The 12,013-nt window shown below is 49.2% G+C and overlaps 1 protein-coding gene across 5 annotated transcripts in view; it reads left to right on the forward strand.

Moving 5' to 3' along the window:
- CUNH6orf89 (chromosome unknown C6orf89 homolog) overlaps positions 1 to 9,012 on the forward strand; it is a 36,118-nt gene extending 27,106 nt beyond the window's left edge. For all 5 annotated transcript variants that reach the window (XM_041635072.1, XM_041635073.1, XM_041635075.1 and 2 more), the window contains 5 exons: positions 6 to 160; positions 274 to 413; positions 2,903 to 3,032; positions 5,541 to 5,664; positions 8,832 to 9,012. In XM_041635072.1, the coding sequence (XP_041491006.1) occupies positions 6 to 160; positions 274 to 413; positions 2,903 to 3,032; positions 5,541 to 5,664; positions 8,832 to 8,926 (644 nt within the window). In that variant the 3' untranslated portion in view covers positions 8,927 to 9,012. The remainder of the gene's footprint in view (positions 1 to 5; positions 161 to 273; positions 414 to 2,902; positions 3,033 to 5,540; positions 5,665 to 8,831) is intronic.
- The last annotated feature ends 3,001 nt before the right edge of the window (positions 9,013 to 12,013 follow it).

Consider the following 12,013-nt stretch of genomic DNA (forward strand, 5'->3'; position numbering starts at 1 on the left):
CTCAGACTTTGACCTCTGGTCATCAAGTGACTGTGAGCAGAATGAGTCAGAACCCATCCCTGCCAACTGCACTGCCTGTGCCCAGATACTCCCCCTCAAAGTAACGCTCCCAGAGGACACTCCGAAGACTTTTGAGAGACTCCGTCCTCTGGTGATCAAGGTAGGCAAGAAGCCAGGTTTTCCTATGAACAGCCTGCCCACAAAAGGCCGGATCAAGCCCTGCGAAGCTATGGTAACTCACTGTGGCCTTCTTTGTCTTTCTGTGTCACCAAGACAGGGCAGCCTCTGTTGTCTTCAGAGATTCAGCATTTCTCATGCCAGTACCCTGAAGCCACAGAGGGCTTCACTGAGGGGTTTCTCACCAAGTGGTGGCGCTGCTTTCCTGAGAGGTGGTTCCCATTTGCTTACCCGTGGTGAGTCTGGAGGGTGCTTAGCTTGCATGTGAGGAAGGGGCAGGGCAGGTGTCAGAGCTGTGAGAGCCAGCACCATAAATGATCAGGTCACAGCACACCTTCAAGTCAAGGACAGAAGCCTGGGTCAGCCTGCCATGCACTGCAAGGAGGAAGAAGGGAGCAGGGTCCCTAAGGAAGGTGCTGCCATGCAGCTCATGTATCCAGTATTTTCTCCTGTGATAAATACCGTGACCAAATACCGTGTTTATCTGGGCCCGTGTTTCCAGAGCAATGAGAGGCCATCACCTGGACCCAGCAGACAGTCTTTTTTTGTTCTTGTTTTTTGGGATTTTTTTGTTTGGTTTGGTTTGGTTTGGTTTTGGTTTTGGTTTTAGTTTTGGTTTTGGTTTTCAAGACAGGGTTTCTCATTGTAGCCTGGAAATAGGCTACAGTGTAGTTCTGTAGACCAGAGATCCACCTGACTCCGCCCCTGAGTGCTGGAATTAAAGGCATGTGCACCACCACTGCCTGGACAGACAGAGTCTTTAAGCTCTCAGAGTGACTTCTCTAGCAAGGCCAGACTTCCTAAGCCTCCCCAAAGAGTGCCAGCACTTGAGGACCAAGTATTCAAATGCCTGAGGCTGTGAGGGACATTCTCATTCAAACCACCAGAACCTGACTGTTTCTTCTAAGGAAAAGGGTCAGGAGGTTGAGGGCTGAGGAGAAAGCTTAGCAGGTACAAGAGCTGCATCCAGGCCAAGGTGCAAAGTGGGATTCTCAGTCACTTTGCAGATTGAAGATTAGATTCAGACAGTTAAGACAGTTGCCAAGCTCACTCACGATGGAAACCTGTTTGCTCTCCAGTTCCTTCTGTGTCGACAGAAAACATGGGCCATTTCTTAAGGCTAAGACTCCCTCCTGTGAGAAAGGAAGAGCCAGCCTCTGTGGAGAACTAGTTCAAAGGAAAATTAAAATTACACCTTAGGGTTTTGTTGGATAGTTTCTTTTTAAAATACTTTTTATATTTATCATTTGTTTACCATGTTCATGTGTGTGTGCTCGTGCTATCATGTATGTGTGGAGGTCAGAGGACAACTTGTAGAAGGCAGTTCTTGCCTTCCATCGTGTGGGGCCTGGGGTGGACCGCGGGGTCTCAGACCTGGCAGCAGATGCCTGTATTTGCTGAGACATCTCTCCAGCTTCTTTGCTGGCTAATTTCTTAACACCTGTGCCTTCTTTTTTACATAATTTATATGTGTATGTGTGTGAGAGAGGATACTGTGTGCCATAGCATGTGCATGGGTGTCAGAGGACAATGTTCAGGAGTCATTTCTTCCTACCATGTAGCTTTTTATTATTTTAAATTGTGTGTGTGGGATGTGTACCATGAGTGCAGGTGCCCTCCGAGGCCAGAGGAACAGATGTGCTAGAGCTGCAGTTACAGCTGGTCATGAGCCACTGCGCATGTGCTCTGAGAGAATAAGCTCTTAGCCTCTGAGCCCTCACTAGGCCCTCCTCAGTTGTGGGGTCAGAGGACAGCTCTCAGGAGTTGATTCCCCCTGACACTTTATGAGACCCAAGGGTGAAACTCAGGTTGTCAGGCCTACACATAAGTTCCTCAGCCTGCTGAACCGTCTCCCTGGCCTCCCACCTTTCTCTATACTTGTCATCGTCCTGTGTGATAGAATGGCTGCCCACTGTCTCCTATTCTGCCTCAAAGAAAAGTCCTGCCTTTGGTCCCTTCCTCCTCTCTCCTTCAGTCTCTCTCCCTGCAGCTAGCCTGCTGTTACTTCCGCTTCCTTTTTAAGATACAATGAGTTGATTCTTATTCTTTGTATTGCTTCTGCTGGAACTTAGCATTATACCCACCCCGATAACTACCTATAGGCCTTCTCTTGGTGAGCGTGTATGGTACTATTCATACTGCATGACTGTCCCCATGGATCTGATGCTGAGACATGGTCCTGCTGGGTAATCGCAGCACCGGACTGTGGAGGCGGCAGGATCAGATAAAGTTATTAGCCTCAGCTACAAAGTGAGTAGGAGGCCAGCTGGGATCCATGAACTGTTCCAAAAAAATCAGACGGTCTGAGAAGACAGTTAGGGTGTGCTGCTCCAGAGGACCTGGCCTTGGTCCCCAGAGCCACAGTACATAACTCCCTGTCTGGCCCCTGTGGGCACCCGCACACACATGGCATACCCTCACAGACACACATATCTCATGTATCTATCGAGACAGGGCTCGCTTTGTAGCTCTACTCTCTCTGTAGACCAGCTGACCTCAAACTCAGAGCTCCACTTGTCTCTGCCTCCCAAGTGCTGGGATTGAAGGCATGCGCCACCATTCCCAACTACAGAAATAAAACATTTTTTTAAATTTTTTTTTTTTTTTAAAAAAGTGCAAAAGACATAGTTCAGCTCTCTCCTCTGCACCTGCCGCCATGGTCTGTCCCTCCTGCAGATGAGCAGGCTGACCTGGCTGGTGACTTGTTTCTTTTCACACTTTTCAGGAGGAGACCTCTAAACAGATCACAAATTTTACGGGAGCTTTTTCCTGTTTTAACCCAACTTCCATTTCCAAAAGACGTCTCATTAAACAAGTGCTTCCTGATCCACCCGGAACCTGTGTTGGGTAGCAAGGTAAGACGTGCCGTCAGGACTTGGGTATTATTTTCCCCATCCCATGGAGGCCTTCTCTGCAAGTGGACTCAGAGGGTGAGTTGAGTCCCCACTGCTGGCGTCTGGCAGGAAGGTGCATTCCCAGAGATCTTTCCTGTGGATCTTTGTGCTGCTGCTTTTCCTCTTCAGAGGAGTGGGAAGTTGACATCCTACCTCAAATCAGAATGTAGACAAGGCTGTAGATGAATAGTGTGTCCTTATAGCCCCAGCCTTTTCTTTATGCCAGGAGGGAAATGGAACCTCAGAGAGAAACCTTTAACCCAACTTTAGGAGAACTTTGAAAACCCCATCTACAAACAAGAGAGTCAGGGCAGCAAATAGGAAAGGCCAGCATTTGAATGGCACTTGAAGGCCGGGGCTGACCTGTTTATCCCCCCGCCTTTCCATTGGGCAGGGCCAGTGGATGGGAGAAGCCCCTCTGTGTTGGGTCTGTCTGCTTTTATCTGAATTTGTTCTCTATGGAGTCCCATTCCTGAAGATGGTTTCAGAATTTTGATTAATTTGAATGAGTTTCCTACCTGTGCCCTTCTACCAGTTCTGGTTTGTGTCTGCAACCTCCTAATACTCCTTATTTGTTCCAAGCTTGCTCAACTGTCTGGATGGAATTTCATAGCCTGTAAAATCTTCTCTGGTGTACACCTTTAATCCCAACACTTGGGAGGCAGAGTCAGGTAGATCTCTGTGAATTCGAGGCCAGCTGGTCTACAGAGCAAGTTCCAGGACAGGGTTCAAAGCTACTGAGAAAGTTTGTCTTGAAACTGCTCCCCCACCCCCCACCCCCCAAAAAAAGAAAAGCCCTACTTTGTGTAGAAGTAAGTGCCTGCCTGCTGCTGTGTAGGGAAGGCCTGCGGTGTCAGGAGGGGCCGTTCTCGCTGCAGACTTCACTGATTTGGCCTGCTATGTCCAGCTAGACCTCAGGGCCCCAGTAGGATTTCATCTTCATAATTATGATAGAATTTTGGCGAGGGACTTTATCTCAGTTTTCCCACTTGAATACTGAAGTCAGTTTCATGAGCTTGCTGAGCACAAAGGAGTCCAGCCAGGGGAGTAATACAGCTATTCAAACGGTTATCGCAGTCATCTTGTGGGGTGTGCCCCACAAGCTGGGTTTCTTAGAACATGTGTGTCCCCACCCAGCCTCAGTACTCCACCCTGCTGTCCTCCTCCTGGTCCCTAGGCCCTGGAAAAGCCAGTGTCCCAGGTCAGTCTTGGAATAGAGAAGAAGTAGGGTCTGGTCACTACACAGCCCTACGTCTCCTATTCCTCGGCATTGCCTAGGGCTTGCCCTCAATCGTCTGTTCCATCCTGGGCATGAAGGGGCACGGCCCAAGCCTCTGAGCCTATGAATGAGGGCTGCACCCCCTGGTTGTGGTCTTATGTAGTCTTTCAGGACTACAGATGGCAAAGCATCTGCCAGTGTTAGTTTTTATTTCCTGCAATCCAGCTCAAGATAGGAGGCCTCTGTGCCCCTGGTTGCCAGTGAAATGGCTCTGTATGGCCTTGGAGACACTTGGGCTGTCACTGAGCATGCTGCCCAGTAAATCATGCAGTTCCTCTTAGAAGAACCTGTAGATGGTATGAACATTTCTGCTCTTGCAGGAGACCGAAGTTCAGTTCCCAGCACTGACATTGGGCAGCTCACAACTCTTAGTACTCAAGCTCCAAGGACTTAGGTTCCCTCTTCTAGGCTCCAGAAGTACCTATACATAGGCATACAGATAATAAAATAAAAAATATTAAAAATAACCCAGAGAAGAGATTTTTACCCTGGCCTCAGTACCAGGAGATACCATGATTAGGAGAGACTAGTTTGTTTTATTTTAGAGATAATTATGAAATTTGTTAGGGGCTGGAGAGATTGCTCAGAGGTTAAGAGCACTGACTACTCTTCCAGAGGTCCTGAGTTCAATTCCCAGCAACCACATGGTGTCTCACAACCATCTATGAGATCTGGTGTCCTCTTCTGACGGGCAGGCATACATGCAAGACAGAACATTGTATACATAATAAATACATTAATTAATTAAAAAATTTGTTATTAATCGGCCGGGCGGTGGTGGCGCACGCCTTTAATCCCAGCACTCGGGAGGCAGAGGCAGGCGGATCTCTGTGAGTTCGAGACCAGCTTGGTCTACAGAGCTAGTTCCAGAACAGGCTCCAAAGCCACAGAGAAACCCTGTCTCGAAAAACCAAAAAAAAAAAAAAAAATTTTGTTATTAATCATGTTTTCCTCATTGCTCAGCCTACTAGGAAACGCAAGGCCATATGTAAGGCCAGGCATTTTGGCACACGCCTTTAATTCCAGCACTTGGGAGGCAGAGGCAGGTGAATCTCTTGAGTCCAAAGCTGACCTGGTCTACACAGAGTTCTAGGACAGAGATGGAAAGAAAAAACCATTATGTGTAAAGGGTTTTGTCCACTAATACTCATTCTTTTCCTTCTTTCTTCTGCATCCATTCTTTATTCCAGATGCGTAAGGTGCACGAGCTGTTTGCTGTTGGCAGCGGGAAAGCCATGCTGCAGCTCATCCCTCCCTTCCAGTGCCGAAGACACTGTCAGTTCGTGACCATGCCAATAGGACCTGGAGATATTGGTATGAAGGGACCCAGGAGGACAGAGACAATATTTCTAAGTATCAACAATGTCTTCAAGAAAGTTCTATTCTTTGGACTGGACAGATGGCTCAGGTGTTAGGCTCACATCCAAAAATATATGAAGGTTCTATCTGGTTAAATCAAAAGTAACATTTTATTAACAGAGTCAATATATATTATGCTTAAAAAGAGAACAGGTAAACTAGCATAGGAGACGCGTGCACAACAGGGAGACGCATGTACCAACAGCTCTGAGAATGTAGATGTCTGTTGGGCATAACCACTCCAAGTTAAAAGGGATTCTGGAAGTTATTTAGAATAATTCTTCATTTTATAGATGAGGAAGTTGGAATGAGAGCCAAATGACCTTCCCAGTGTCCCACCATTAAGTCACACAGGCATGTCAGGGCAGAGCCAAGACAAGGTCGTAGGAAGCCTTTATACCTGTTTTGCTAATGAGTCAGTTTGATGTGACGGGCCACTATCACATCTGTGTGCATCCCACAGCCAAGTCCCAGCTCAGTTGGTGGCGCACCCCGATTCTGACTCTGTGCTTCCTACCAGTGTCCTCAGAACCTATTCCAGAGTTAGTCAGTTGACAGCAGTCCTCTTGGCAGAAGCAGAGGTGGCAGCAAATGCCACTGCTGCCCCTGTTGGTGCTACATCACAAGATCTGGAGCCCCTGCCAGGCTGAGGCCAGCTTCCAGCTGGGACCTTTTACTATTGGCCATCAGAAGTCCCAGGTACCTAGAACACTCTCACCTCAGTGAGGGCCAGGGGCTGGCATTGTGCCAAGCTCTGCTCCACATCTCAGAACCTTTGTTTTAGCGTAGGCGAGGGGAGGAAGTATGACACAGACTGAACAGTAATAATGGGGCCCAGCTGGTCTGGCCCGGCCGTGCAAAACTGCGGTAAAAAGCGAATGTGTGTGTGGAAACAGCAGGCCGTTTCCTGCAGGGGAGTGACCCTATATTGAGTGGCTGTTAGAGAAAACAGGGTTTGAAATCTGTGATCATACTTAGACAAGTCTCTCTGTCTTGCTTTCTACAAGTACTTTTGTTCAGACAGCTTCGGAAGCACCTTGAATTTTCCAGGTTCTAGATTTCCAGTTCTCGCAAGCATCCAGAATGCCGGTTATAGGATTTAAAAAGAAGAGGTGACTGGCAGCTGCCAAGGAAGTTTGATAGACGAGAGCAGCCTAAAACACAGATGCCAGGCTCCTGACTGGCAGAGCCTTAGTGGCCAGGCTCACGGCAGGCACAGAACAAGCAAGGGAGAGCTGGGAGGGGGATAGTTGGAATGGAGTCAAGTAGAGGAACAGAGGTACAGCCGCCATAGGTGGTAGGATGAGTCGAGAGTCAGGCCTGTTGGTGAGAAAGAGTAACTTAGGGGTGTAGCATGGCCCCTTAAGAATGGCACTGGGACAAGCTGTTCTATGATTATGTTTTTTAACCAAAATGCTGGTTTTTTTAACCTGGAAGTGGAGGGCTGGAATTACAGATCCACCAGGAATCCTGGAAGGAGACATAATCAAGGATGACAGATGTCGGGCACAGCACCAGCTGTCATGACACAGGCCCAGCAAGATCATGTGACCTTTCCTCAGTCACCAAGTATTAGTCAGTTTCTAGACTGACCAACCATCACACCTTAGAGACTGACTCTCCAGTTGAGACTGTTTATCTTAGTAATGTTTAAAAGAAAGGGTTCAGGCGGTGGTGGCGCACACCTTTAATCCCAGCACAGAGACTGGTGGATCTCAGTAAGTTCAAGGCCACCCTGGTCTACATAGCAGGTTCTAGGACAGCCAGGGCTGTTACATTGAGAAACCCTGTCTCAAAGGAGAAAGAAAGGAAAGGAAAGGGAGGGAGGGAGAAAGAGAGAGAAAAGAAAGGGTTAGCATGAGATGATTTTACTTGCTGTTTTGAACTTTTGAGGCAGAGTCTTGCCATGTGTTCTGGCTGGCCTAGGTATCACTAGGTAGCCCAGGCTGGCTTCAGACTGCAGTAGTCCTTCTGCCTCCGTCTCGGTGCTGGCATTACAGGGATGTGCCACCCCTCCAGCCTTCCACTTTTGTGTACTTCTTTATTTGCTTGGCTGACTTCTGGCCCTTTTGAGATGGGATCTGGGGCTGGAGAGATGGCTCAGTGGTTAAGAGCATTGACTGCTCTTCCAGAGGTCCTGAGTTCAATTCCCAGCAACCACATGGTAGCTCACGACTACCTGTAATAAGATCTGGTGCCCTCTTCTGGTCTGTAGGCATACATACAGACAGAACACTGTATACATAATAAATAAATAAATCTTTAAAAAAGAGAGAGAGATGGGATCTGGCTGGGTAATCCTGGCTGGCCTTAATCCCAAAAGTCTCCCTGCCTCAGCCTTACGAGTGCTGGAATACAGGTGTAGCCCCGCACCCAGCATGATCCACTGTCCCATGTTAGAGCATGCAGGACAGTCCTGTGAGCGGCAGCAGGTCACCTTCCCAGCACACTCAGGTGATCTAGGTCTGAGTTTTCCAAACAGCCCGTGCGTGGAAACAGGAGCCTCCCGAGAAGGCTTGGAATAGGACTTCAGAAGCCAGTGCACAGGATACATGGACCCCAAGAAGTCTTGGAACCGTGGAAGCCTCTTCAGATACTCAAGACAGGCTTTGCAGAGCCATGCTGGGGAATGCTAATTTAAGTCAGTCTGTGTGAGCTGGAGCACATCATTTTAGGAATAGCTGAGTGTTCCCCACAGAACCCATCCAGACCAGGGCATAGTGGTGTGCACCCTGAAGTCCTAGCATTCAAGAGGCAGGAGGATCCCAAGTTTGAGGCCAGTCTAAACTACATAACAGGAACCTGTCAAATATACACTCCACTTCCAAAAAAAAAAAAAAAAAAAGACTATCAGCCTGGGACCTGATGGCTAATACCTCCCTCATGTAAAACAGGCTGCCTCTGTGACCAGCCAGAGTGTGAGTCAGTTGCCCAGAAGAGGGTGGAGAGAAAAGTCTGGGTTTGGAGTGTCAGGTCACAGAGAACTAGTAATAGCAAGGCGTACTCAGGCTTCAGAGAGCCCAGAGACCTTCCAGCAAGAGCAGCAGGACTGCAGACCATGGCTCTGCCCGGTGTCCCTCACCCTGATGTTCACTGCTTTCCTGTTGCTGTTTTCCTCCAAGGCTATGCCGATGCTGCCCACTGGAAGCTCTACGTTGCAGCCAGAGCGGACCAGCCTTTGGTCATCTGCGATGGAACCACTCTCTCAGAGCAATAGGAAACGACTGTCTATAAGAACTGCTTAAAGAGCTGAAAACCAGGCTGAAAAGAACAGGGAGGAGGAATAAAAACACTAAAACCTTTTCCTTGGGTCTGTTGCTTAGTTACCTGCCCTGGATGCACTGGCTGTCACTGTGTGCTGGAGACACTAGATTCCCTGGGGAGGGCTGCAGCCGGGCTGCTACCCAACACTTTGTCCACATCGGTCCTCTCCCGGGCCTTTGAACACTGAGGTATTAGAAATGGCTTAGTGGTTCCCTCTGTGTGTGTGGACATGGCTCCTCACTGGCTTCTCGGCAGTGGAGGGGCAGCAATGGGTGCTGACACCGCATCCTTCACCAGGTGAATCTGTCCACTATTTTCCCTGACCACATCACCCTGTACTAAAAAGTACAAAAGGGAAATCATGACTGGCTTTAAAAACTCCTACAGTTTGACAAGCAGAATGAATTTGGAACCAGTGTGGGTAGGATCAGATAGCCAGAATTGCATTTTTAAAAGTGCCTGCTAGGGCTGGAGAGATGGCTCAGAGGTTAAGAGCACTGCCTGCTCTTCCAAAGGTCCTGAGTTCAATTTCCGGCAACCACATGGTGGCTGACAACCATCTGTAATGAGGTCTGGTGCCCTCTTCTGACCTGAAGGCATACATGTAGACAATATTGTATATATAATAAATAAATTTTAAAAAAAGTGCCTGCTAACACCAGGTATCATGGTGTGTACTAGGCTAGCCTATCTATGTAGTGAGTTCTAGATTTGCCAAGGATTACATAGTGAGACTGTCTCAGCACCCCCCAGTGTACCTCCTAGATCTAGGGATGTAGCTCAGTGGTAGAGTGCTTGCCTAGCATGTGTGAGGCAGTCCCCGCATCCCTAAGAGGAAAAGGAGAGTGTCCCTTGGCTCCCAGAACCCCATGGCTCCTGGGGTTCTGGTGGTGGGTCCTGGAGACTGGGCTAGAGTTCTGAATCTTCAGGTGCCTGTGCCTCTCGCTGGCCAGCACCCTCGATGCTGCAGTGCCCTGACCGGGTCAACTGCTCCGGCGCCCCACCCCCTTCAGAAGGAATGAGTTAGAATAACTGGCCTGAGGGAGACAGGCACCTCCCTGAGTTTGATCTTTAGGCCTGACTTTCTACAGAGATATTTTTCAGCAGCCTCAAACTGATGTAATGTGGTTGGGGAAGGAGCTGCAGAGCCAAAGTGTTTGCCATCAGTGTGCGGCTCACTTCATGGTGGTCCGTCCTACAGTGAGTGATCCTGCCTTCACACTGAGAGGCAAGGTGACTTGTTGGTTTTATCAGGATGCACAACTATCCTAACTAGTGATCCTCTGTGCTTATTGCTCCCCCAAGTGCTTTTGGGGTATCTTCATCAAACAGTGCAAATAATAAGGATGTTCTTTTTTTGAATTTTTGAGACAGGGTTTCTCTGTGTAGCCTTAGCTGTCCTGGAGCTCACTCTGTAGCCCAGACTGGCCTAGAACTCACAGAGATCCACCTGCCTCTGCCTCCCAAGCGCTGGGATTAAAGGTGTGTGCCACCACCTCCCGGCAAGAATGCTCTTTTTGCTTTCTCTGCCCCCTTTTTTTGTTTTGTTTTGAGACAGGGTTTCTCATTGTGTAGCTTCAGCTAGTCTCAAACTCCTGTAGACCTGACCGGCCTTGAACTCGGGGATCTCTACCTGTCTCTCCCTCTCTATTGCTGAAATTAATAGAAATTAATGCACCACGACACCCAGCTTCCTCTGCCCTCGTATTGGTCCTTTATTGACATGGCTAGGTACTTGACCACTGATCATGCCGCACAAAGATGAAGATAAACCAAACTGAGCGGCCTCCGGTTCTAGATTGCGGAAGTCAGAAAGCTGCACAGTAGGTCTGCACGGGCCTGCGCAGTCCGTGGTGATGGAAGTTGCGACCCTCTGTGGAGTCTTCGCCCATCGATGGAGGGACCCTGTACCTTTTGCCAGGCCCTTGGTCCCTTGAATTTCATGAACCACTAGTGGGGAGGACAAGTGGGGTTAAGCAAAGAGGGCTCTAAGGAGGCTGGGGTGGTTTGTGAAAGACAAGCAGCCCTCACAAGCCCAGGATGGAGTGTGAGCTGCGCGTGGAGGAGCTTTCCCTGAGAGAGTGGAGCCTTTGTGTGGCTGCTGGAGGAAGACAGAGCTTTGTCCACACACAAGCCCCACTGTGAAGCAGTTGGGGTTTCAGAGGTTGTAAGTCAGAGGCCCATGAGAGGTCAGCTCTGGGCTTCCGCAGTCTTCTTCACCTGGGGCGAGTCAGGCAGGGTTAGACTCAGGTCCTGGGCACTGGGTCTCCAGAGCCTTCTAAGATTTAATCCTTGGAGAAGAGGCTCAGAGGTGACGTTCAGAGCCGCTGTCTCAGTCTAGGTGTTCCCTCGTGTTCTTTCCCTGTTGGACTCCATGTTTACATCCTCAAGTCCAGAAAAGAACTCTCCAGCTGAAAACAAGGAAACTTTGCTTATGTTGGCCTTAGGAGGCACCTGGAAGGCCCCAAGGTCCCAGACTTTCTACAGTTCAGCAGTGCGGGAGTTTGTGTGCGCGCTTCAGCTGAGGCCTGTGTGCAGGTCAGGGAGACATCTCAGGCTCACCTCAAGGACTGGGGCTGCCCGTGGGCTTCTCCGCCAGCTGGAGGCCCCTCTGCGTGTGTGGTAGTGTGGAGAGGAGGGTGCGCGTCAGCAAGAAGAGAAACTGGCATTGGGAAGGCCAGGACAGTCTAACCGCCTCACCTCAGGTGCCAGTGCGGACCAGCCAGGGGGCTCCAGAAACATCACGCTGCTCACAGTTTATGAAGTGTTTACTTGGCAGTGACGAGGTGACCTCTGTGTGAGTTAGGGTCATTTCCTGTGGGCCTCTGGAAATCAGCTCTCTGGCGAGGCAAGTATTTTGAGCCAGTTTGAAGCGTTTGAGTCTGAGTGGCCAGAACTCAAGCAGTCGACTCCTGAGTGGACACCGCCCCTGTTGTGGTCTGTGAAGAGGCAGGCTTACCTTCACCCGCTCTGGATTTCACTAAGGGGTGGGGGGGGGTAGCAAACAAAGAAGATTTGTGATAGTAGAATTCTCCTGTTT

This window comes from Microtus oregoni, unplaced genomic scaffold, assembly GCF_018167655.1.
Source record: "Microtus oregoni isolate MIOR12 unplaced genomic scaffold, Mior012 000046F_ref0000063, whole genome shotgun sequence".
In the NCBI taxonomy this organism is placed as follows: domain Eukaryota; kingdom Metazoa; phylum Chordata; class Mammalia; order Rodentia; family Cricetidae; genus Microtus; species Microtus oregoni.